General features: G+C 44.6%; 1 protein-coding gene across 1 annotated transcript in view; it reads left to right on the top strand.

Moving 5' to 3' along the window:
- Window positions 1–26,490, top strand: part of LOC126413037 (A disintegrin and metalloproteinase with thrombospondin motifs 7-like) — a 427,824-nt gene that overhangs the window by 386,646 nt on the left and 14,688 nt on the right. The window contains exons 17-18 of the mRNA XM_050082931.1: window positions 11,677–11,820; window positions 19,087–19,205. Of these exons, the coding sequence (XP_049938888.1) occupies window positions 11,677–11,820; window positions 19,087–19,205 (263 nt within the window). The remainder of the gene's footprint in view (window positions 1–11,676; window positions 11,821–19,086; window positions 19,206–26,490) is intronic.

Below are 26,490 nucleotides of genomic sequence, written 5' to 3'. Positions count from 1 at the left end.
TGCGACTTATCAGTAACACGGGCATTCCCACTACGCACTGATTCTATATCCTCGACCTGTCTCTGCAGACCAGCCACTTCCTATACGACCGACCATATGGTTTTAATTTTATCCTGAGACTTAGCTATTCTATCTGCATACCACATACTTTTTGCCTTCCTAATAACTTTTTTAAGCACCTTACAATACTGTTTGTAATGGGCTACTGCATTTAGATTCTAGTATGATGGACGTAGTGCGATTATGTGCAAAGCTCAAACAGTTTGTAAATCTTACGCTGGAGAAGTATGTGCCGAATAAGTGAATTAAGGACGGAAAAGACCCACCGTGTTTTACAACGAAATCCGTAAAATGCTGAGGAAATGAAGGCAGTCTCTATACTGACGCCGTAGATTAGGTCAGGCCGGTTGTAGCTACGAGGTCAAAAATATTTCCACTGCGTGTGAGGTGTCGAACTAGTTTCTCAAGATAGCTTTCGGAAAACGTGTTCAAAAGAATTTCACAAGACTGTCTGACTGTGCACCTTGCTCTGGATCTATAGATGTCCCAGTCTATACTCGGTAGGTAAAAGACGCTTCCAACCAAAATTGCATGATCTGGGTATTTCCGCATTACTGATAGTAGACTTCCTGTCACTCACTGTAAAATTGTCAAAGCGGAATCAGGTGGTTGGTAAAAACATCCAAGAATTAACTTGATTTCATCTGTACCTGTTACAAGCGACCAGATAACTTCATTGTCACACTCAAATTCAACATCAAGAGACACACTCCCCATTTTATGCCATTTATTTTGTCTTTTCGACGTACGTTCCATGAATTGCTAAATATGTCAGAGCTTCCTTCTTCGGGTATCAGCCAGCTGTCGGTCCCGAGAATAATTTCAGCGCGGGAAGTGGTTCACTCGGACATGCAGGATTATACGGCCACTTCCCGTACATTTAGTTAGGAAATGGGCTTTTTTGCAGTAATACAAGTATCAACATGGGCAGTGAGGGTACCTTTGGTACTGCTACCATGTCCTCTCTCCTCCTCCGTTTGATGACGGCGGATAAGAAAAATTACTGTTCAGTAGCCTCCGTATGATTGTACTCTGTCTCATCATGGTTTTTTTATGAGAAGGATGTAGGATGATTCAATGACACTGGAGTTGGTTGAGCATCTCAGTAAGGTTCTAGCGCTTACTAAATGAACCTGACACGAAACGCGCGCTTCTTCTTTGGATTTTCTGTCTTTGCTCTATTAATCCTACCTGGCAAGAATCCCAGCTGATGAGTAAAACATGTGGATGAGCCCTTTGTGATCCAGTTCCCTCATGGAGGAATTACATTTTCTTCAGATACATCCACTGAAACTCAGCCTGGCATCTGCTTTCCCTACAATTGGTTTTATATGGTAATTCCACTACAGCTCACTCTGGACGGATACTACCAAATAACTGCGGTTGTTACTATTTCTAGTGATTTATCACCAATAGTACAAGTGAAACAACGTAGTAGATCTTCCCACTCATTTTTACGCACTCTGTTACTCCTATTAATTCCGATAAAGAAGGAAGAAACGAAGATTAGGGTCTAACGCCCACTCGACAATGAGGTCATTAAACACGGAACACAATCTCGAATCGGGAAAACGACGGGAAAAGTAGTCGGCCGTGCCTTCAAGGGGACCAACCCGGCATTTACCTCAAATGATATAGAGCAACCACGTGAAAACTAAATTTGGATTGCAGAACTATGATTTGAATCGCTGTCCTCCTGAACACGAGACCAGTGTCTTACCGCTGCTTCGCCTCTCTTCCTTTTATGTTGAGACTCAACTGTCAATCAGCACACCAAGAGTCGCTCCTCTGCACGTCTTCCAGTGTTTCCTACTTCACACTTTTTCGTTATCTGCCTTTACAGAGTCGTTCGTATCAAATTTTCGGTTAACAGAAAATCTGCTGCTTTGATTTAAGACAAATCTCTCTTTCCTCTCAAGTTTTAAAGACTACACTACTGGCCATTAAAATTGCTACACCACGAAGATGACGTGCTACAGACGCGAAATTTAACCGACAGGAAGACGATGCTGTGATATGCAAATGATTAGCTTTTCAGAGAATTCACACAAGGTTGGCGCCGGTAATGACACCTACAACGTGCTGACATGAGTAAAGATTCCAACCGATTTCTCATACACAAACAGCAGTTGACCGGCGTTGCCTGGTGAAACGTTGTCGTGATGCCTCGTGTAAGGAGGAGAAATGTGTACCATCACGTTTCCGACTTTGATAAATGTCGGATTGTAGCCCATCGCGATTGTCGTTTATCGTATCGCGACATTGCTGCTCGCGTTGGAAGTGATCCAATTACTGTTAGCAGAATATGGAATCGGTGGGTTCAGGAGGGTAATACGGAACGCCATGCTGGATCCCAAAGGCCTCGTATCACTAGCAGTCGAGATGACAGGCATCTTATCCACATGGCTGTAACGGATCGTGCAGCCACGTCTCGATCCCTGAGTACGGCGGAGGTTCGAGTCCTCCCACGGGCATGGGTGTGTGTGTTTGTCCTTAGGATAATTTAGGTTAAGTAGTGTATAAGCTTAGGGACTGATGACGTTCGCAGTTAAGTCCCATAAGATTTCACACACATTTGAACGTTTTGAATCCCTGAGTAAACAGATGGAGACGTTTGCAAGACAACAATCATCTGCACGAACAGTTCGACGACGTTTGCAGCAGCATGGACTATCAGCTCGGAGACCATGGCTGCGGTTACCCTTGACATTGCATCACAGACAGGAGCGCCTGCGATGGTGTACTCAACGACGAACCTCGGTGCACGAATGGCAAAACGTCATTTTTTCGTATGAATCCAGGTTCTCTTTACAGCATCATGATGGTCGCATCCGTGTTTGGCGACATCGCGGTGAACGCACATTGGAAGCGTGTATTCGTCATCGCCATACTGGGGTATCACCCGGCGTGATGGTGTGGGGTGCCATTGGTTACACGTCTCGGTCACCTCTTGTTCGCATTGACGGCACTTTCAACAGTGGACGTTACATTTCAGACTTGTTACGACCCGTGGCTCTACCCTTCATTCGATCCCTGCGAAACCCTACATTTCTGCAGGATAATGCACGACCGCATGTTGCAGGTCCTGTACGGGCCTTTCTGGATACAGAAAGTGTTCGGCTGCTGCCCTGGATAGCACATTCTCCAGATCTCTCAACAATTGAAAGCGTCTGTTCAATGGTGGCCGAGCAACTGGCTCGTCACCGTACGCCAGTCACTACTCTTGATGAACTGTGGTATCGTGTTGAAGGTGCTTGGGCAGCTGTACCTGTACACGCCATCCAAGCTCTGTTTGACTCAATGCCCAGGCGTATCAAGGCCGTTATTACGGCCTGAGGTGGTTGTTCTGGGTACTGATTTCTCAGGGTCTATGCACCCAAATTGCGTGAAAATGTAATTACATGTCAGTTCTGGTAAAATACACTCCTGGAAATGGAAAAAAGAACACATTGACACCGGTGTGTCAGACCCACCATACTTGCTCCGGACACTGCGAGAGGGCTGTACAAGCAATGATCACACGCACGGCACAGCGGACACACCAGGAACCGCGGTATTGGCCGTCGAATGGCGCTAGCTGCGCAGCATTTGTGCACCGCCGCCGTCAGTGTCAGCCAGTTCGCCGTGGCATACGCAGCTCTATCGCAGTCTTTAACACTGGTAGCATGCCGCGACAGCGTGGACGTGAACCGTATGTGCAGTTGACGGACTTTGAGTGAGGGCGTATAGTGGGCATGCGGGAGGCCGGGTGGACGTACCGCCGAATTGCTCAACACGTGGGGCAAGAGGTCTCCACAGTACATCGATGTTGTCGCCAGTGGTCGGCGGAAGGTGCACGTGCCCGTCGACCTGGGACCGGACCGCAGCGACGCACGGATGCACGCCAAGACCGTAGGATCCTACGCAGTGCCGTAGGGGACCGCACCGCCACTTCCCAGCAAATTAGGGACACTGTTGCTCCTGGGGTATCGGCGAGGACCATTCGCAACCGTCTCCATGAAGCTGGGCTACGGTCCCGCACACCGTTAGGCCGTCTTCCGCTCATGCCCCAACATCGTGCAGCCCGCCTCCAGTGGTGTCGCGACAGGCGTGAATGGAGGGACGAATGGAGACGTGTCGTCTTCAGCGATGAGAGTCGCTTCTGCCTTGGTGCCAATGATGGTCGTATGCGTGTTTGGCGCCGTGCAGGTGAGCGCCACAATCAGGACTGCATACGACCGAGGCACACAGGGCCAACACCCGGCATCATGGTGTGGGGAGCGATCTCCTACACTGGCCGTACACCACTGGTGATCGTCGAGGGGACACTGAATAGTGCACGGTACATCCAAACCGTCATCGAACCCATCGTTCTACCATTCCTAGACCGGCAAGGGAACTTGCTGTTCCAACAGGACAATGCACGTCCGCATGTATCCCGTGCCACCCAACGTGCTCTAGAAGGTGTACGTCAACTACCCTGGGCAGCAAGATCTCCGGATCTGTCCCCCATTGAGCATGTTTGGGACTGGATGAAGCGTCGTCTCACGCGGTCTGCACGTCCAGCACGAATGCTGGTCCAACTGAGTCGCCAGGTGGAAATGGCATGGCAAGCCGTTCCACAGGACTACATCCAGCATCTCTACGATCGTCTCCATGGGAGAATAGCAGCCTGCATTGCTGCGAAAGGTGGATATACACTGTACTAGTGCCGACATTGTGCATGCTCTGTTGCCTGTGTCTATGTGCCTGTGGTTCTGTCAGTGTGATCATGTGATGTATCTGACCCCAGGAATGTGTCAATAAAGTTTCCCCTTCCTGGGACAATGAATTCACGGTGTTCTTATTTCAATTTCCAGGAGTGTATATTTGTCCAATGAATACCCGCTTATCATCTTCATTTCTTCTTGGCGTAGCAATTTTAATGGCCAGTAGTGTATAAAATACGAAATTAATGACCTGCCACGTCCTTTCTCAGTTTATAATCTGCTTCGACCTTACCCATCTCTGCTGGATCCAGAATCACACTTGGCGCTGGGTGCCCCCTCAGTTATGCGGCTAGCTTTATGTGACTGCAGAAGAGGTGCGAAAGCAGTTAATCTTTGAGGTCGCCCCAAGTACGACTTGGGACGTGCAAGAAATGGTGAGAATAGGAGCCCAAAGTATTTATTCTATGTTTATTATTGTGTTATATGGCAGAGTACACTTTTCTTAACGGTTACCGAACTGAATTAAAAATCGAAATGGGTAACTCAAGTGAAAAATATGAATAACGTTCGTGTGGATTTTAGATCGACGTAGAGACCTTTTTACGAAGAGTCAAGACACAATAAACCCAGTGTTAATCATAAACTGTTTAATTTGAAAATCCCTCTCCATCATATTGCATCAGTTATATTGAACAGTGTCAGTGGGAGATTGAGGGGTATGTGTTTCACTTAGGTACACGGTTAAGAAGTTTCTAGTATAGTGGTTGTACTGTAAAAAAATGCTAGCTTACATCCACCGTATACTTTTAGGGAAGTGAACTCAACTCTCCCTAGTTAATAAAACCAAATTGTAGTAACACAAGACGAGCGAACGCAATGCTCGTTGCTGTCACAAAATAATAAGTGCATTATACTTGAACTTGGCTACTGCGCACAAGGATAATAGTGACACAGGGAAGTTAACCAGTTGGGTATACAAGAGATTATATTTATTTCTGTTGAGTCGCCTAACCAGGAAAAGTTGTTGGACAAGTTAAAGGCTCTTGAAATTTAAGTCAAGCCTGCGTATAAAAGGAGTTTATTTGCTCTGGCTGTTTCATGAAAGTTACAACAAAATGACAAAGAGTAAAGTCATCAGAATATTCGTTTAAATTAATCATGAATGATGCTAACACTGTGGGAGTTGCCAAAATTTATCTGCAAGACTACATGGAGAATAAAGTCGCAAGAAACTTGCAAAATCAAAATTATAGAATTCAAAATTACAGATTACAATAAATCAAATCGGCAACACAGTTTTCGTATTAGAAAAACACAAGTAAGTGAACTGTTTAGATTATGCGTCGCACTAGTGCAGATTTTGAACTTATATTTCCTAAAGAACAGCAAATGGAATGGTGCCGAAAGCACCAGACGAACGGTAAGACCCAGTAGCTCAAAATTTACTCTCCAGGCAGTAGCCGGACGCCGGCTGATTCTCCCTTCTTTGCTCCTTCCCAAATCCTCATTTCAAAACACTCTACGTGGACGAGACGAGTCAATGCTGTAGCCAATGTGACGGAAAAGAATTGTTGCCAAATTCATGAAAATGCAGGGGGAAATGCAGGGGGAAATCACGATTGGTCAGCTTTACACGCTAATAACACTGTCTAGCCAAACTTCTTTGCTCAAGACCCAGTACTGTCATCTGAGGCGGTAACTCGGGCCGTACATGTACCGATCTTACTATTAATTTATAATTTACTAGGCTATCTTATGGGCCCCCACACATTAGATGTAGTAAGAGCGACATGAGTTGACCGTGGCCCTTCCCCCCACCCCCACCCCCTTCACCCCCACCCACCCACCATACAAAGTACTAATCGCAGTGTTATGAGCATTTTGTGTCCACTGTTCTGTTTCAGATTTCTATCGCCCCCACTGACCCAAAGCTGTGACACAACTACCTGATGAAGTGTTGTTATTTTATCTGTACAAGCGGATGATTCAGTGATTAATAACGATATTTGCACTTATATTTGAATGCATTATGAGACATAAGCACTAGTGTTTAATAATTGTTTTGAATGACTTTTTCTTTTATTCATTGCATTTCATTACAATAGCCTTAATTTAATATGATAATCCTCGCTACAAATGCGTAGCACATCTGAACGTGGCCATCAGTACAATTTGCATTCGCGAATCTATGTTACTTCCATTTGAAATTTATACAATGGGAGCTGATTGGTATGAGGCACACACGCCCATAAGTGCTCGGGAGTGGAAGACAACTAAAAAATATTCCACCTCCTATATCCTCTAACCCCACAGTGGCCAACAGTGTCCAAGCTACTTACCCTCTCTGCCTCTGAGGCAAGCAGACAACTTTATTTAGCTGAAGGCCGAGTCCACCAGCGTCAGTTAAAACAGAGCAAATTACAAAAATATTGCTGATTCTGTAAGTTTTTTATTTTTATGTCTTTTTATTGAGCAGGAAAACTATACTCTTCAGGCGCTCTTAACATTAGCTGTTTTTTCATTCGGCTGTTAATTGCTAAAGTATATTAGCAAAAGATCGTTCTGAGAGCCATGGGCTGCACGAATATCTTATTGGGCAGCAGTTTACGACTACTGGTCTGGAGCGATGCAATTCTTCTAGCTGAACCAAATTTTAGAGCGAACGTGACTGACTCTCCCACACTGGTCAGATGGCGCCTCAGTGTCTTGCTATTTGATGTTCGTGCAGGAAGGCAAAAATGTCGAAAAATGTCGTGTTCAGTTATGATCCGGGGACTATAGAGTGGACGTGGAGTTCGTTGACCACAGGGGATGCCCTTGCCGGTTCGAGTTTTAAAAGCAGTGGAGCAGTTAGCTACCCGACTTCTGCGAGAACTGCACCCATCCCCAAAGGCGGCGCTCTTCACCTAATGAGATTCACAGGCTGCCTTCTCCAGCCCAACAAAAGAGGCCGTACAGACTTTTCTAGCGACACACCACGGGGGCAAGGGTAAAGCCTACCTACCCAAGCACACAGCTCTAGTATTCTCACTAAAATAAAGTGAATTAATATCGCATAGTGATATGTGACAGTAATATCAGAAGTGATTCGTTTACCTATGGAGTAAGCTGTTCGAAAATGCTGCCTAAAATTGACTGATGCCTAATCAATACGACAGAAAACAACAGCTCAGAAATCTTATTGAGCCAATGACTTGTTTGTAATATTATCAAACGACGGACAACTTGCAGACTGCGAAATTATTGAGGCTTTTGTTCCTGTTGTTCCGGTTGGAACAACGCGCTACCTTCATGTTGCAAGAACGTCGAAAGAACAGGTCTAACAACATTCAGCACGTACCAAGCGATGGTTAGGGCCCCTCCAAAAACACCAAAGGTGAACGAGAGTTGTAGCTTATCACACCCCAGACCATAAGGCCTTGTTTGGGGCCAGTGTTTCTTGAAAGAAGTCACTCTAAAAGACAGCGCTCGCCATGCCGACATCGCACGCGCAAACGACCATCTCCAGCGTGCAGGCAGAATCTTCTTTCATCGTTGAAGACCACGAAGCGCCATTCCATCTTCCAAGTGATCCTCTGAAGCCAGCAATGCAGCTGTGCACGTCGATGCTGTGGCATGAGTGGAAGACGGGCTTGAAATGTGCGTGCCCGTAGCCCTACTGCTTATAACCGGTTCTCAACAGTTTGTGTTGATACGTCAGAGTTCACAAGTCCTCTTATATTGCTGTGGTACCTGTACGATCCACCATTGCTGCCCTTGTAACACGAGAATCTGTGCTTGTGGATGTCTTTGGTGTGAAAATGTTCACGTGACCACTGTTGCACAACTAATCCAGCAAGTCCAACTTGTGTGGCAGTTCTCCGAAAGGACCATACCGCCACTCGGAAGGCCACAATTTGACCCATTACAAACTCGCTCAGTTGGGGCTTGAGTTCATCTCCATGGCAAGGTTGCCTGCTTGCTTCACATGTTTGTAGCACACTGAGCCTTATGGCTGTGAGTGTTCCCTACTAAAGGATAGATGCAGATGGCGCTTTGGTAGCTATGGCACTACGCTATCTGTAGGCGGACGACGCTGAAACCATTATCAGTACATCTAATACCACCCAGGTGGCATATGCCGTCATCGGATCAAAATCTAAGCCGTCTTTCCAGGTGTATTCATTTTTTTCTGGCAGTGAATAACGTTCATGGAAAAACGACGCTACTGTAAACCGGCGCCCAGGCAACTGTAGTGCACCATGGCCATGGGGTGAACGATGGCTGCGGAGATGTGTACGGGTGAATAGACGTGCAACTATTGAGCAACTGACCGCCCATATGAACCAAGTGGCTGCCAACTGTGTCTCCTTAAGGGCCGTTCACCGAATCTTCCTGCGTATATGGCTCACAACAGGCGCCTGGTTCATGCACTGCTGATCATCGGCGATGAAGGCTGGAATTTCCGCGCCAGTAGCCCAACTGAACATCTACTGAGTGGCGACAGGTGGCCCTTTCAGATGAATCATGTTTTATGCTCCATCGGAAAGACGTGGCATGTATGACGTGAAACGTCTTAAAGCAGTCACACTGCAACAACCATCGAAGGCTGGAGGAGGGGACTTTCTGGTCTGGGGAATGTTTTCTTGCATTCCCTGGGCGACCTCGTCATTCTGGAAATCACAATGGATCAGCAGAAGTATGCATCTGTTATTGGAGACTATGTCCACTCCTGCATGCATCTAGTCGATCGTACAGACGGCGAAAACCACCCATAGATGCGTTATGTCACGGCTGCTCACCCTGCTCACATAGTTCTGTAGGAGTTCTTGGTTGGCGAGTCGCACGAGTCACTTCTTGTCCCATCATATCCCACACGTGCTCGACTGGTGTGGGGTCATGTGTGGGGTCCACTCCTACATGCAGTTTTCTTTGGCATGATGGCATCTACCCCTGACCGCCAAACTCCCCGGAATTAAACCCAGTCGTGGATCTGTGGAACCACCTCTATTGGGCTGTAGGCGCCATAGATACTCAACAGAAACCTAGCGCAGCTGGCCGCGTCGCTGGAATCTGTGTGGCTCCACATCCCTATTGGTACCTTCCAGAACGTCACTGACTCTCCTGCACGTCTCGCAGCTGTCCGCGCTGCAAAAGATGGTTATTCAGGCTTTTGACACGTATTCATATTAATGTAATTGGACACTGTAGACGGAATGGCCATCTAAAAACAATGATAGTCTTATATTCTGTAGTGAGCAGCATTTGGAACCTTGTATTGTAGAAGTAGAAATTGATGCGAAGATCGTGCTAATAGTGACAGATACTGAGCTCTAGCTGGTGATTTTGAGTTATTTATGAAATAAATAGATGCATTATTAAAGCTTTTAACTTCTAAACGGAATGATGTAACATTAAACGGACATTTTAATTTAAATATTTAGGCATTCGTATTTTTCATCCAGGCTTTAAGTCTCTATTCATTTGTTATATTCTGCATCTCCTTTCCAAAATTTACAAGAGTTGTGGAAACAATGAGTACTGCTATTGAGAAATTCCTAGTGACAGATCGAGACTGCAAAGCCATTGTGCAAATACTTGTAGCTAAATTATAAGACTAATTAATTAAAAAAGGAATCAAGGACTCTAAGAAAAATTTTCGAAACAGAGACAGGAAAGATGTACAAAACACACTCGTTTTGAATTAAAAATGTGATATATTCTGTAGCATGGACTACTGATCCCGAGAAATAAACCGATCGAAAATAAGTTAAACAAATTTTAAATTCTGATTTTTAATTTTTTTGTCATTATTAGTCGTCATACTGCTGTCACTGCTACTAAACACAGGGGTAATGTTCCATGGTAGAATAGCACTATCCAGTGTCGTTCCAAATACTGATTGATATTGCTAGATGACTTTTGCTATATGGACAGTAAAATAACTGATAATAGATGAAGTAGAGAGGACATAAAATGTAGATTGGCAATGGCAAGAAAAGCATTCTGAAAAAGAGAAATGTGTTATTATCGAATAGAGGCTTTTTAAATACGCTTCTACAGAACAGTGCTGAAGATTAGATCGATACATTGCGTAATTAATGAGGAGGCACTGAGTAGAATTGGGGAGAAAAGAACTTGACTAAGGGAAGGGATCGGTTAATAGGGCTCATTCTGAGACATCAAGGAATCGTCTGTCTAGTACGGAGGTAAGTGTGTGGGATAAAAATTGTAGACGGAGATGAAGAGACGAGTACAGGAAGCAGGTTCAAATGGATGTGGGTTGCATTAGTTATTCAGAGATGGAAAGGCCTGCAGAGTATACTAATAGCATGGAAAGCTGCATAAGATCATTCTTCGGACGGAAGACCTCAACGACAACATTTCATAATAACTTGGTGGTTGTGGTGGGGAGGGGGTTTGGCGGGGGGAGGCGAGTGACTGACTTCAGATGAAATTTCTGGGGATGTCGCTCGTGTGTGGGGTCCTTAAGAAGGTGGGTGCGTGATGTATTCTGTACAAAGAGGTATGGAGGATACATTGCGAACAGCGTTGTCTATGTCCCACGCCACATGCTGCAGCTTTTGCGAACCCTGGTTACTGGAAACGCTAAGGTAAGCTCACATTCGGCCACTTACCACTCCCAAGAAAAATTCGCGTGTTCGGAAAACTACAGATGCCTCTTGTTAAAGTAATATATGAAGTGTTTGCTTTATGCCACCCACAATGAACACTACAGTACCTTTACCATACCTAAACTAAAACGAAAATCAACGCTAAATTCTTCACACGCACACTCCGAAGCACACGCTACAGACAGATGGAGCAGAAAGACGTTATTGGTTACAGCGTCGCGTGCTACACTGGCCTTTGCTACTGTGAATTCCCGCGCCAGCAGCTTTCTTCTTTGCGCATAACTATAACGCTCTCCATTCTCCATTCGCCGCAGGTGGTGTTCTTCGGCGGCAAGAACCCCGGCGTGCACTACAGCTACTACGAGCCCCTGGAGCGGCCGGCAGACCGCACGCCTCGCTACTCCTGGGAGTTCCTCGGCTGGCAGGACTGCAACGTCGTCTGCGGGGGCGGCACGCAGGTCAGAGGGCTTTCCCAACACACGACTCACACCTGTTTTGAGCCACACTGAAACAGTGATTATGATCGTTACTAAATGAAAGGCGTTTTGTTTTGCACCGTACGCGCTTCGCTTCTTTTTATTTATGAAGCAACTTCCGCGGCTTGCAATAGATGCTCGCTTTATTTACACAATAACTGCATTATATAATGACTCGAAATAAGTTACTACAGGGTGGGGCAAATAAAAGTGACCCGGAAAGCATAGTTCCAGGGTACAAAGACACGCATCAGAGAAAAAGAAATACAATACTAACCTGACTATAGCAGGTACTGACAGTGACCCCAATCGACTCTTGGCACTTTTGGGCCCTGGTTAGCAAGATGCTCAAGGTAGATCGAAGCTGGACTTCTGGAATTGCTGCAGTCTCATCCGAAATGCTGTGCTGCAATTCTTGAGGACTACGAGGACTGTTGCGATCACCTTAAACTTGAGGGCTGCCCAGACAAAGTAGTCGCACACTAACAGGTCAGGTGGCCTGGGTGACCAGACTGACCTCTGCTAACTATTCTGTCAGGTGTGAAGGTTGTGTAAATGTGCTCCAAGGTTCGGCCGGGTGTATGGGCAGTTGCTCCATTCTGTTGGAAGTAACTAGATCTTTTCCTCCTCCGTTACTGTCGCCACAAATGGTTTCAAAACATTAGTAATGCAACGCACCGATGTCAGAGTCGGATGAAAGATGGGATCAATAACGAGGCGTGCAGACACTGTACACCAGACTCCAACCTTCTCATCATGCAGTGGCGTTTCGTGTAAGTTATGCGGATTCTCCGCTGCCCAGAACCCTTGATTCTGTGAATTGACACGATCATACAAGTGGAACTACGCTTCAGATGTAAAAACAGATCCATGTCCAAGCTATTCATTGTTATCTCAGTGAATAGCCACTCAAAATACTAGAGGCCTGAGGAGCATCTGCTGGTTTACATACATGGACGACAGACACTCGGTAAGGATGCATGCGCAGATCCAGGTGGAGTATTCGTCCGCCTGATCGACGTGATGTGCCAGTCTCTTGCGACAGGCGTTGGGATGATTTGATGGGACTCTGAAGCATTATCTGATGAACTGCAGCCACATTTTATGGTGTGAGGGCACCTTTCGGAATGTTTTTTGACTTGTTAAAAACAGAGCCTATCTCATGCAATTTTCGGACTAAGCTGAAACTTTGACACCACTCAACTTCTCAGCAAACAAATGATCAGACCGTTTCAAAAACTTTGTTGTCCCGTAACTTCCCACAACGGACACCAGCTGTTCAGACACAGACTGCACTACGCTCTGAACCGGTGTGGATCACATGGCGGGAGTAAACGGGGTATACGCATCGCGAGGTGTGGTTATATGCATACATTCACGTCCAATCGCATCCACTCGTTCGGACCAGTTTTATTTGCCCCGCCCTGTATGTTATAGTTTTTTTTAAGTTTTTGTTGTTCTCTGATTGTCAGGTGGTGAACAGCTATTTGGAGCGCAAGTTTCGTAAAATAACATTTCTGTTGGGTTCTGCTTACGGTTTTGTGATATTATTACGTGTTTGTCGTCCTGGAGTTGTACGTAGTTGCCCTGTGTAGACCAGGAGTCCGATTTTCGACATTTCGAATACTTTTCAATTGAACACTTCACTTTCACTGTGTGTTGGTTGTGTGTGTTTTTCGTTCGTCTTCTGTTTGTGTTGTATTGTCTGTACGTAGTTCCTTTAGTCGGACAGTTTCAGGCCCCAACCGTAACATTGAGTATAAAACTTTTTCTCTTTTTTATATGATAAATGGGCAGCCAGCAACACTAATTTTGATGGATGCCACTTTGGCATCCTTCGCCAGTTTTTTTTTTTTTTTTTTTTGGTAGGTAATTTGTGTTGATATGCTCTTGTTCAGGATTTTGAAATGTTCCAAAGAATACTGAAAAATAATTAATTACTCTTTAGTAATAAATATTAAACTTTGAAGATTTTATTTGTTTACGATGTTACATTTACACCTACCACTACATTCCATTTTCGTACATCAGGAGATTAGTATTATATGTAAATTTTGTTAACAAAAATAAAATAGTATGTTAAAATACTGCCTTCACTGTATTTTGTTTAATGTTACATTTTTTTGCACATTACGTTATGGTATCAGTCAAAATTTTCCTCAAGAGTGTCGCATGTCAAATTGTCAATTTCATCATCAACGTCACTTTCATCATTGCTGATGGAGTCCATGCCACTTCTTGTGGCTGTGTAAATATTCGTACATGTCTCTTACGATGCATATTTACAATATGTTGTGCAAGATAAATTGTGAGATTTGCAACTGCAATTACTTCACTCGCATGTTGTACATATGCTGCTACTAATTCCATCAATTGAGGAGTGCGTAGAGAACTCATTCCATTTAAGGGTATACATGGGTTATACTTCACTTTCAAACTATAGTCACTGAGCATAACGTAGGGGGTGACTACAGCTCTGCTGATATCTAGTGTGTGTGTGTGGTTTGAGGTTTTCGGGCGCTAAACAGCGTGGTCATCAGCGCCCAGTAAATGACTCGAAAGTGAGAACGTTTTCTGATGTTCTGCAGAACTTCGTGTGTTGGTGGAAGTAACTTTACGTTAGATAAGATTTCTCTCTTGGTTCTAAACAATGGTTGTCGAAGTGGACTCATTGATTCAGTTGGCCTATCGTTATCAAAAAATATAAAAATTGATATCCAGCTTTCATTATTTGATGATGATCAATGTAAATACCATTGGCAGTGTTTTGTTGCCTCTCAGTACTAGCCAACGATCGGTCTGTAGACGACGCTGGCTGTTGATGTGATGTCGAGTTTGCGACCTGCGGAAAAGCAGTCACTACGAGCAGCACCCAGTCTCCAGCTTTAGTATGAGAAATTGTCACGAGGGACAATAGGAACCTCAAGATTTTTCAGTTGGAACAGCTAAACACACTTAATCTTTCACTTGCAAAATTCGTTTTGGATTTAGTGAAGAACAAGGCGTTACCCAGTCTCTCACGCTTTTGTCGAAATTTCGTATGACGTTCAGTTATTCGGCATAGTATACATAATCTCTCCTCTCTCTCGTTCAGTACGTCACACTTTTAATTTGTAAGTGTCATATTGAAAACTAACGAGCCAAAACATTGTGACTACATGCTTAATAGTGTGTTGCTACACCTCTAAAACGTAATACAGCAGTGATTGTGAGTGAGATGGATTCGACAAGTCAATGGTAGGTTTGAGCAGGTATGTGACACCACATGTCATCGCACAGGTCACACAATTCCCCTGAATTACGGGCCGTTGGTTTGTGGGCACGGAGCTGGCACCCGACAGCGTTTCGCGTGTGTCAAATAGGGTTCTGGTTGGGTGATATTGGTGACAAACGTGAGTTAACTCTCATGCTCCTGAAACTACCGTAGCCCTATTCCAGCCTTGTAACACGGACAGTTACCCTGCCTGAAGATACCATCCTTGCCAAAGAAGATACCAACGACGAAAGGATGCAGGCAGTTCATAAAAATATTCACGTATTCTACAGCTGTTATAGTGAGTTCCCTTGCTATCACAGGTCCTATGGAAGGCCCGTGAACGTCATCCACAACATAATACTGAACCCACTGACCTGCGTCCATGACGTGGTATCTCACTCATTCATCTGGACGATGTCGTAACCGGACATAACTATCTACCTGATTTAACAAGAAACCTGATTCATCCCATTAGGCGCCACGTCATCACTGATCGATGATCCAATTTTTAATAATGTCATGCAGGCCGCAAGCATAATTGACGGTGTTGTTTGGTCAATATGGCAACGCTTAGTGTCGGCTGCAACGGATCCACGTGTTCAACGCCGTTTGTTGTCGCCTACTCGTGGTTTAATCGCGCTTCAACGACTTTCCATGCATGGTCATGATAGTAGCACCAGATTCGCCGTTTCCGAGATGCTCCTTCCCAATCACCAAGCCATAAGTACCTGCTCTTTGTCAAAGTCGCTTTAGCCGTGCGGAGTGGCCGTGCGGTCAGGGGCGCCATGTCACGGACTAAGCGGCCCCTCCCGCCGGAGGTTCGAGTCCTCCCTCGGGCAAGGGGGCGTGTGTTGTGGTTAGCATAAGTTAGTTTAAGTGGTGTGTAAGTCAAGGGACCGATGACCTTAGCAGTTTGGTCCCTTAGGAATTCACACACATTGGAACATGTGAACAAAGTCTCTTATGTCAGTGGATATCCCCAGTTGAAGCCTGTATGGTTGCTAGAACTATTTCCCATTCGTCTAGTCCACTTACACAAGGACTGTCAGTACTCAGGCGTGTGACAAGAACTCACACGTGTCCCGCAACGAATTGCTTCCGAGATACAACACATTTCATATACGACGGCGTTCTGAAAAGTAATGCCTCTATATTTTTTATTCTGTTCTTAACATCGGTTGAGGTACGACATGTCATACGTATTACTCTGTCAACTTTCCCGCTTCGCTGACACAAGTTGCAAGCCTCCGCCGCTAGAGGGCCACGAACTGTAGCGTGTAACATGGCAGTGTGTAACGTAGCTACGTCGGTGAGTTAGAAACAGCATAGTTAATCGAGTTTCTGAAAGCATGAATTCTAAGAGTTTGTGCACACATGAAGCACCGTCTCCTTCATCATGAGAGTGTGAAGCGAAACAAGGGCTGTATCCTGTGTGAGTGTGCCGGGACTTACCACTGTTCACTGCTAGTAGCGCCACGTCACCTTAACGCGTATTAATTATTAAGTATAAAAATTAAAAGTAAAAACTTCCATTTCAAAATCTGCCAACATGTATTGCATTGCAATAACGTTTTAAATTTCAAGTCTTAATGTAATGAAACCAATAGTTTCCATAAAAATGCAGTTTTAAGAAAAAATAAGTGGCGATAAATAATAAACCTAGAAAGCCAGAATTTGGTCAGAATGTGTCCATGGAGGTCAGAAACAAGTGAAGCAAGTTTCAAAGCTAAAGAATTAAAATTACAGCCAGAATCCACGTACTTAAGAAAAACTGAAGGACCTAAATATTTGACTTAGAAACGCAAAAAATTGTTTTATGCTGCAGTTTACCCTAAAATCATAACTAAGAGACCTCGTCAAGCTACCTCTTATAGTTTTTGAATAACTTAAGGACAACCAAATTTATACCTAAAATATGCCCATTTATAGTAGATTAAATATTTGTAATTTTAAGGATAGAAAATTTTGGTTACTGCACATGATAAAACCTACTAAATAATTGAGCTATACCAAATTGTAGGACAGTAATAGTAATAACATCCAATACAAGTTCTATTAAAGGTATAGTTCAGAGGTAACGATCTACTGTTAGTTCCACCATAAAAATTCTAGAAGGCAAATTTTTTATTCAAGCGAGCTGAAACTCTTTCTGTGCTTTCAAACAACTTAACAGAAGACGTGTGAAAATTAAGAAGATGCTAAATTAATTCATAACTTTGTTATTAAGGATTATGTGACCGAGAAAGCGGTCGTTGAAGGCGGATAACAGATGTTCCCTCGGCCGTCCGCTACGGTACATATATAAATAGAGCCCGACAGGCAGGAAAAAGGTTCACTTCGCATTCAGCCACTGGTAGATCTACATCTGTTAAACGTCGGATCGCGCTCTGCCCCGGATGACGTCAGAGACGGGCTGTGACAAAACGCGTATTTTCTGTAATAACTGACAGTGAAATCGCGAGGACTGTACATCATTCTGGATCGCTTAGATTTTGCTAAAGTAACTGTTAGTGTGCCGTCCGTGATAATTACAAATCCGCGTGACAAGTGGTGAGTATTATTTCCACTTCTGTGGCGAGCATTTATTTTGGACATATATTTGAGTATTAGTAGTCAGGGCGAAGGACTATTTGGTAGGAACGTACCGTAGAGATCGCCTCTGAACTGACAAAAGTGCTAGTTAGAATAGAGAGATTTACTGTCAATTCAACATAGTGACTTTCAAAGTGTTGTACATGAGACTTCATTCAATATATGTTTCAAATAGAACTTTATACCTTCATTTATAATCATAGTCCAGATCCCGCTAAGTAGAAAGAGAAAAGAAACATTTCTTTCAGTGGGCTGGACCAGAATATGCAGACTGTAAACTATGGTCAGTATGTTCTCCATCGCTTTCTGGCTGACCACAAAAGTAGTTGCCAGGCTCGCGTGAGAATGACGGCGAACAGCAACAACTATCAACATCATTAATCATTTCAACCACCGCCCCACAAGTGCCAGACCCCACACGAGAGCTGCGACACCCGCAACAGTCCAACACATTGGCTTCACTGCCATCGATCATCCTCCATTCACTTCCGACTTGCCCCCATACAATTTTCATCTCTTCCCAAAACTTGAAGAACACATTCGAGGACTTCACACTGAAACTGTTGAAGCGGTGCAAGCAGAGGTGAGGTTGTGACTCGGTCAACAAAGTGAGACATTCTACAGTGGCAGTACCAATTAAACTGCTCTTATTTGGAGAAATGTGTTCGTCGCCAGGATGACCAGGTGAAATAAATATGTAGACATGAAGTATAAAGATGTAGAATATTAATAAAGTGTGTTTTATTTAAAATCATTTATTTTTACATAAATTTAGAGGCATTACATTTCAGCATGCCCTCGTACATTTCTTTCTGGGCTGATGGTATGCACGTATGTGTATTACCCACCCAACCTCTTTGACGTTTTATTTTAGCCCAACCTCACTCGTTGCTTTCGTCCGCTTTGTTCAGGACGTATATCTGTCGTAGGCAAGGGAGTGGACCCAAAACTCAGCACGTGGCACTTCCTTTATGGTCTCTCCCAAGTCACTCTACTTTTCTACCTTTCCAACATTGTTTGAATTATTCAGCACGTTTGTTTGCATTCTTTTTGTTACGTGTGATTCTACCTAGTTGTGTTTAAAGCCTACAATGTCATAAATAACAAAGTACAATAAATGTGTCTTGTCTCGGAAACCATTTGAAATACTGTACAGATGCACATGGAATTTTATTCTTCAAGTGAGCGTTCCTGTAACATCCCTGTATATCGACTATTCCTCTTGAGACACCCTGAGTACCTTCCGTAATGCATCAAACTCCCAAAACGCCACCAGGCGACATTCAGTCTCGCGTTGTGTACTATAGTGTCATTCACATTTACAACTTGTGGAATGTTAGTGATGAGCAGCACTGCGCTTCCTGCTGCGTCCGCATCTTGAGTGTCGTCGGTGTTGACAGGTGGCGGAGCCGGTGTGCGTGGAGGAGGGTGCTGGCCGTGTGAGCGACCAGTCCTGCCCCGCAGAGGACAAACCGGCGGCGCGCAGCCGCGTCTGCAACGAGCAGCAGTGCAAGATCAGGTGTGGCCTGGGGACGTGTCTTACCGCCAGTAGTAGCTCCGCACGTGCCACTGGACGTTAGGGAGCGACTGCGCTGCGTAGGCACGGACGGACATTTGACACCGCTTCAAGCTACGCAGCGGCCAATTACGTTAAAAGCTATTCACTGTTGTTGGCAGGAAGTGAACAACTAGCAGGCAGTCAGAGCATATTAGACTGTAGCATTCTAAACAGTTTGAGGCTGCAGAAAAACATTAAAAAAATATGAAACTTCCTGGCATATTAAAACTGTGTGCTAGATCGAGACGCGAACTGGGGACCCTTGCCTTTCGCGGACAAGTGCTCTTCCGACTGAGTTACCCAAGCACGACTCACCACCCGTCCTCACACCAATTCTTCCAGTACCTCGTCTCCTACTTTCCAAACTTCACAGAAGCTCGGTCAGTGGAGTGCTTGCCCACGAAAGACAAAGGTTTCGAGTTCGAGTCTCAGTCAGGCACACAGTTTTAATCTGCCATGAAGTCTCATATCAGCGCACACTCTGCTGCAGAATGAAAATTTCATTCTGGGTACAAAAGATACGTTCAAGACATTACCTAATTTGTGAAAATTTGTATTTGTACTGGTGTACCAACGAATAAAAATGAAGCTGATGAAAACCATCGAAATGTTAAATTCAGCAAACAGTGTGTAGTTAAGAAAGTGGCACCTAAACACGTGATCTCTATATGTAAAAGGCAATGTCCTGGCTGACCGACTGACTTACTGACTGACTCATCATCATTGCCCAGTCCAAACCGCTATGGACAGAAATTTGAAATATGAAGAGAGCGTTAGTCTTATACTATATGCATCGTCTATGAAAGGATTTTCGACATTTCAGCCTAAGGGAATGAAACAGAGAATGAAAGATCTTTTGAAAATATGTTGCTATTAAAGCAATTTTGAACCTAGAAGTACAAAAATTGCTATTTTGGTTCTCGGTAAGAAGTACAAAAATACGGGTTTCGGCATTTTTGACAGTTCAACCCGTAAAGGGGTGAAATTAATGCATTTTTAAAGCTAAATCTCTGAAAATAGGCATTAGATTTCTCGGTTAGGAATAAAGAAATATGTGTTATTTTACAGTTTTTACGTTGTTGGAAAGTGGATCCCTAAGGGGATGAATGTGGGATGACAGTGTTTGCGGAAATATTTCATTATCCAAGTGTTTTTGAAGATAAATCTATGAAAATTTGTATTTAACTTCTCGGTTAGAAATAAAAAATAGATGTCTCAGTGTTATAGGAAATTCAGCTCTTAGGGGGGTGAAATAGGGGACGAAAATTTTTATGAAAATGTTTGGATACATTGAAACATTTAAAAAGCTAAATCTATGAAAATTGGCATTAGATTTCTCGGTTAGGAATAAAGAAATACGTGTTATTTTACTGTCACCACGACAAATCGGCTTTTTCAGAATTGCTTAGAAAATTAAACCGCACTTTCTTACACTAGTTTTTCAGTATGCCTAATATATGTTTATAAAATTATTATTTTTGTTGTAATTACCACGCAGACACGAACTAAGTAGCGGACGTTGAGCTAGTCACTTAAAAAACTACACACATCAAAAAAGTTATGCATTACCCCGGTTCCCAGAACTCCTGAAGACAGACGTTGACTGTGAATACTGTATCACATATACAGTCCATTAGACTGTCGAGAGATGTCACTAACCCGCCCAAAGATGTAAACAACCATGCCAATTAGGAGGAGCGTTTCCGACAGCCGATAAGTTCCAGTCACTCCACCAGGAAGGAGGTACACGGCTCGTGTTGTCTGTAGTTCAACCATGCCTAGATGGTCAGTATCGCGGTTCGATTGCGTCCGCATTGTTATTTTGTGCCAGGAAGGCCTCTCTCAACAAGGGAAGTGTCCAGGCGTCTCAGAATGAACCAAAGCGATGTTGTTCGGACATGGAGGAGATACAGAGAGATAGGAACTGTCGATGACATACCTCGCTCAGGCCGCCCAAGGGCTACTACTGCAGTGGATGGCCGTTACCTACGGATTGTGGCTCAGTAGCACCCTGACAGCAACGCCACTATGTTGTATAATGCTTTTCGTGCAGCCACAGGACGTCATGTTACGACTCAAACTGTGTGCAGTAGGCTGCATGATGCGCAACTTCACTCTCGACGTCCATGGCGAGGTCCATCTTTGCAAACACGACACCATGCAGTGCGGTACAGATGGGCCCAACAACATGGCGAGTGGACCGCTCAGGATTGGCATCACGTTCTCTTCACCGATGACTGTCGCATATGCCTTCAACTAGACAATCGTCGGAGACGTGTTTGGAGGCAACCCAGTCAGACTGAACGCCTTAGACACACTGTCCAGCGAGTGCAGCAAGGTGGAGGTTCCCTGCTATTTTGGGGTGGCATTGTATGGGGCCGACGTACGCTGCTGGTGGTCATGGAAGGCGCCGTATGGCTATACGATACGTGAATGCCATCCTCCATATCGGCAGCATATTGGTGAGACATTCTTCTTCATGGACAACAATTCGCACCCCCATCGTGCACATCTTGTGAACGACTTCCTCCAGGATAACGACATCGCTCGAGTAGAGTGGCTAGCATGTTCTCCAGACATTAACCCTACCGAACATACCTGGGATAGATTGAAAAGAGCTGTTTATGGACGAGGTGGCCCACCAACAACTCTGAGGGATGTACGCCGAATTGCCGTTGAGGAGTGGGACCAACAGTGGCTTGATGAACTTGTGGATAGTATGCTACTATGAATACAGGCACGCATCAATGCAAGAGGACGTGTTACTGGGTATTAGAGGTATCGGTGTGTACAGTAATCTGGACCACCATCTTTGAATGTCTCGGTATATGTTGGTAAAACATGCAATGTGTGGTTTTCATGAGCAATAAAAAGGGCGGAAAAGATGTTTATGTTGATTTCTATTCCAGCTGTCTATACTGGTTCCGGAACTCTCAGAACCGAGGTGGCGCAAAACTTTTTTGATGTTTGTGGTTAATGCCTGTAATTAATAATGTCAGTGGTTGCCAGGAATCAGCTGTCTACTTCTATATTAACGCCTTCTCGTCACTGGTGGCTGTTTTGTCTTTAATTTTTCTGTAGTTTAATTGGGCACGTGATGTACCAAGCTGCACACAGTGGTCCAGGGCAGTGACTAGATGTGTGGACCGACCCCTTGGAGGACATAGTCTGCCTTTTCAGAGGAAAACCCGAGGTGAGGCGACCGGCCAGAGTAGGTGCCGGCCATCGACCAAGTCATCGTTACTTTTGGATCTGCAAGTACTCATCCCTGCAGTTTTTCGCATAATGCGCCCAGCGCAGTATGGGACCCACGGCTACTTTCAAAGAATTCATTAACGTCGACAATTCAGAGGAACCTTTTTTTGTGCCAAAAAGTCGGCCTCCGGCATCGCTGTGCGAGAGACGGCCAGTGATAGATAAAGATCTTGGCGTTCCCTGTCATTTTGTGAATAGGAATTATTTTCTCTTTGGGCCGACATTTCGTCACCATTTTACGTAGGGTGAATAACTTCTGGCCGAAAAGTTGTATGACGACTTCTATTGAGTAATCTAAAAAAAAATACAGTAGAAAAAGTAAGGGCACTAGCTTCTGAGAAATGCGGACATAGAGGCGAGTGCATTGGCTGAAGTAACAAATTTAGCTGTTGAGTGGGACAGTAACTCAGAATTTTTTACGAATTGCGTGTATGGATGTAGGAGGGGAGATAGTTGTCTTGTTGACGAAAATAACATGGGACAGACTTTTGCAGAACCTTTTCCATTGGTGCATTAGAATTTCGTGGTCTTGTAGAGTGGAAAAAGAATTCTGGGTGGGAGAAGAACACGCTTTGGCTCAGGAGACAGCGGAAAACACTCTTAGTATTGCGACATGGTGGAGAACAGTTCAGCATCAGATACAGAAGAGAGCACTTGGTCTAGACACATCGTCTGGGGACCCTATAGAGGCCGGCCGCGGTGGCCGAGCGGTTCTAGGCGCTCAGTCCGGAACCGCGCGACTGCTACTGTCGCAGGTTCGAATCCTGCCTCGGGCATGGATGTGTGTGATGTCCTTAGGTTAGTTAGGTTTAAGTAGTTCTAAGTTCTAGGGGACTGATGACCACAGATGTTAAGTCCCATAGTGCTCAGAGCCATTTGAACCATTTTGAACCCGAGAGAGAGCGGCGTCTGCTACGCTCATCGCATCTGAGTACCGAATATGATGAGAGATCGAAGCTTAGGCGAGTGGAAGAAAACGATTCATTGAAAAATAGCCAACAAGGATTCAGAAACGATCACTCTCTTGAAACACAACTAGGCCTTTATTCTCTAGAAGGAATGAGCGCTATAGACAGGGGACGTCAAATTGATCCCGTATTTCTAGATTTCCAGAAGGCTTTTGACACCGTTTCTCACAAGTGCCTCCGAATCAAATTGCGTATCAGATTTGTGAATGGATTCTTGATTTCCTGTCAGAAGCATCACAGTTCACAACAACAGTGGAAAGTCATTGAGTAGAACAGAAGTAATATCTGTCGTTTACCAAGGAAGTGTTATAGGTTCTCCGCTGTTTCGGATCTACATAAACGATTTGGAAGACAATCTGAGTAGCCTTCGTAGATTGTTTGCAGATGATGCCGTCTTTACCTTCATTTAAAGCTGTTAGATGATCAAAACGAATTGCAAAATGATTTAGACAAGATATCTGTTAGGTAAAAAAAGGGGTACTTGTCTCTAAATAATTAAAAGTGTCAAGTCGCCCACATGAGCACTAAAAAGAATCCACTAAATTTTACTTACACGATAAATCACACAAATATAAAGACCGAAAACATGTACATACTTAAGGATTACATTTATGAATAACTTAAATTCGAACGATCACATAGCTAATGTTGTCGGGAAAGAAGACCAAAGACTGTAATTTATTGGCCGAACTCTTAGAAAATGTAACACGTCTGCTAAAAAGACTTCTTTCAGTAGGCTTGCCCGCCCTGTTCCGGAGTATTGCTGTAGGTATGGTTTTCGTATCAGAGGTCCGGAGCTCGTGGTCTCGCGGTCGCGTTCTCGCTTCCCGAGCACGGGGTCCCGGCTTCAATTCCCGACGAGGTCAGGGATTTTCACCTGCCTCGAGATGACTGGGTGTTTGTGTTGTCCGCATCATTTCATCATCATTCATGAAAGTGGCGAGATTGGACTGAGCAAAGGTTGGGAATGTGTACGGGCGCTGATAACCGCACAGTTGTGTGCCCCAAAAACCAAACATCTTCATCATCATCATCGCATCACACGGAACTGATTGAGGACATCTAAAAAGTTCAAATATGTTTTGTATTACCACTAAATGGGTTAGATAGTGTCACGGATATGATACACGAATCGTGGTGCAATCATTAGAACAAAGGCTGCAGGATTTTCTAATGAAATTTCAATCACCGCCGCCCGGAGTGGCCGAGCGGTTCTAGGCTCTACAGTCTGGAACCGCGCGACCGCTACGGTCGCAGGTTCAAATCCTGCCTCGGGCATGGATGTGTGTGATGTCCTTAGGTTAGGTAGGTTTAAGTAGTTCTAAGTCCTACGGGACTGATGACCTCAGCAGTTAAGTCCCATAGTGCTCAGAGCCATTTGAACCATTTTTTTTCAATTACCAACTTTCTCCTCAGAGAGTGAGAAATATTTTGTTGACGCCCACCTACGTAGGGAGAAATGGTCATCATAATAAAATAAGAGAAATTAGAGTTGACACGGAAAGATTTAAGCGTTCGTTGTTCCCCTGCGCAGATCGAGAGTGGAACGGTAGACAAGTAGGCTGGAGGCGGTTCGATGGACCCTCTGCCATGCACTTAACTATGAATTGCAGAGTAATGACATGGATGTAGGATACTCAGCAATGCTTGACGACCCCCTGTCCGTCACTACATGTTATCTGTTTAGCTGTGATTCCTCCTTCGCGTTCCCACTTCACAATCACATCACCGTTACTGTCGATTTCGGCAGATATAGAAGAGCTGAAATTTCTTAAATAGATTTATTATTCGAAGAATGTCCGACGACTTGTCCTCCACGTTCGAGGTCAGTGAGCTCCCCTGACGGACCCATTCTGCTGTTACTGTTTTCTGCTGACAACACAACACTCACCGCCTCCTTTTCACCTGCTGGCCCACCTCGTGACACTTTGTAGGCAATTCCACCTTACATATGGGTGTGTGGATGCGTTTGGTCAGATAGTCTGTATACCGGGTCGTTATAATTAAATTGCAGCTACTCATATAGGTCCAATGTGGGCAGTAATTATTGTTTGGCATCGAAACTTGTTAGGTATTTTAATGTGTTAATACGGAAACAATTTACGATGGAAATATTAGTTCCAATTTTGCCCCCCCCCCCCCCCCCCGCAGGTGCAAATCTGGCACTGTGAATACAAGGTTCAAATTGTTCAAATGGCTCTGAGCACTATGGGACTTAACTTCTGAGGTCATCAGTCCCCTAGAACTCAGAAGTACTTAAATCTAACTAACCTAAGGACATCACACACATCCATGCCCGAGGCAGGATTCGAACCTGCGACCGACGCGGTGGCGCGATTCCAGACTGTAGCTCCTAGAACCGCTCGGCCTCCCCCGCCGGCCTGTGAATACAAGGAAGACGTATAGAAATGTTTCCATATGTAATGGGTTAGAAACGGGGCTTGGGCAGGAAAGGTCAAACAAATAAGAAAGGCATAATGCTGATTTTATTATTAGCCGCCAAGAACAAAGTTTGTTCAATACGAGCACCGAAAACATCGTCATGAAGCTGCATCGAAAAACGACGTGATCAACAATTGTTCCCAACAGTTCCGGCGGAACCTGAGCAACGTATTCCATATACGGGCCTTCATGTCAGATAGAGACCGAACGTGTCCCTGGTAAATGTGTTCTTTTAGAAATCCCAGGAACCAAAAGTCACATGGATTCAGATCAGGTGATCTTGCAGGATATGAACCTAGTAAACCTCTGGAGATTGTTCGTGGGAATTTGGATTAAGCAGATCTTTCACTGGGCGAGCGACACGAGGTGTTGACCCATCTTGCATGAAAACAGTGGTTTCTACAGAGTTGCGCTGTTCTACAGCAGGAATGACATGCTGTACAAGGAGATCCTGATAACATGCAGACGTCACAGTACATGTGACAGGCCTTCTATGTGTACTTTCTTCAAAGAAAAACGGACCGAGAGTGAAAGTGCTTGCGAATCCACTGGCCTCAGTCATACACGGCGAGTACAATGGC

The sequence above is a fragment of the Schistocerca serialis genome, chromosome 7, assembly GCF_023864345.2.
Source record: "Schistocerca serialis cubense isolate TAMUIC-IGC-003099 chromosome 7, iqSchSeri2.2, whole genome shotgun sequence".
NCBI classification, from domain to species: domain Eukaryota; kingdom Metazoa; phylum Arthropoda; class Insecta; order Orthoptera; family Acrididae; genus Schistocerca; species Schistocerca serialis.
This window is presented reverse-complemented; position numbering and strand designations above follow the sequence as displayed.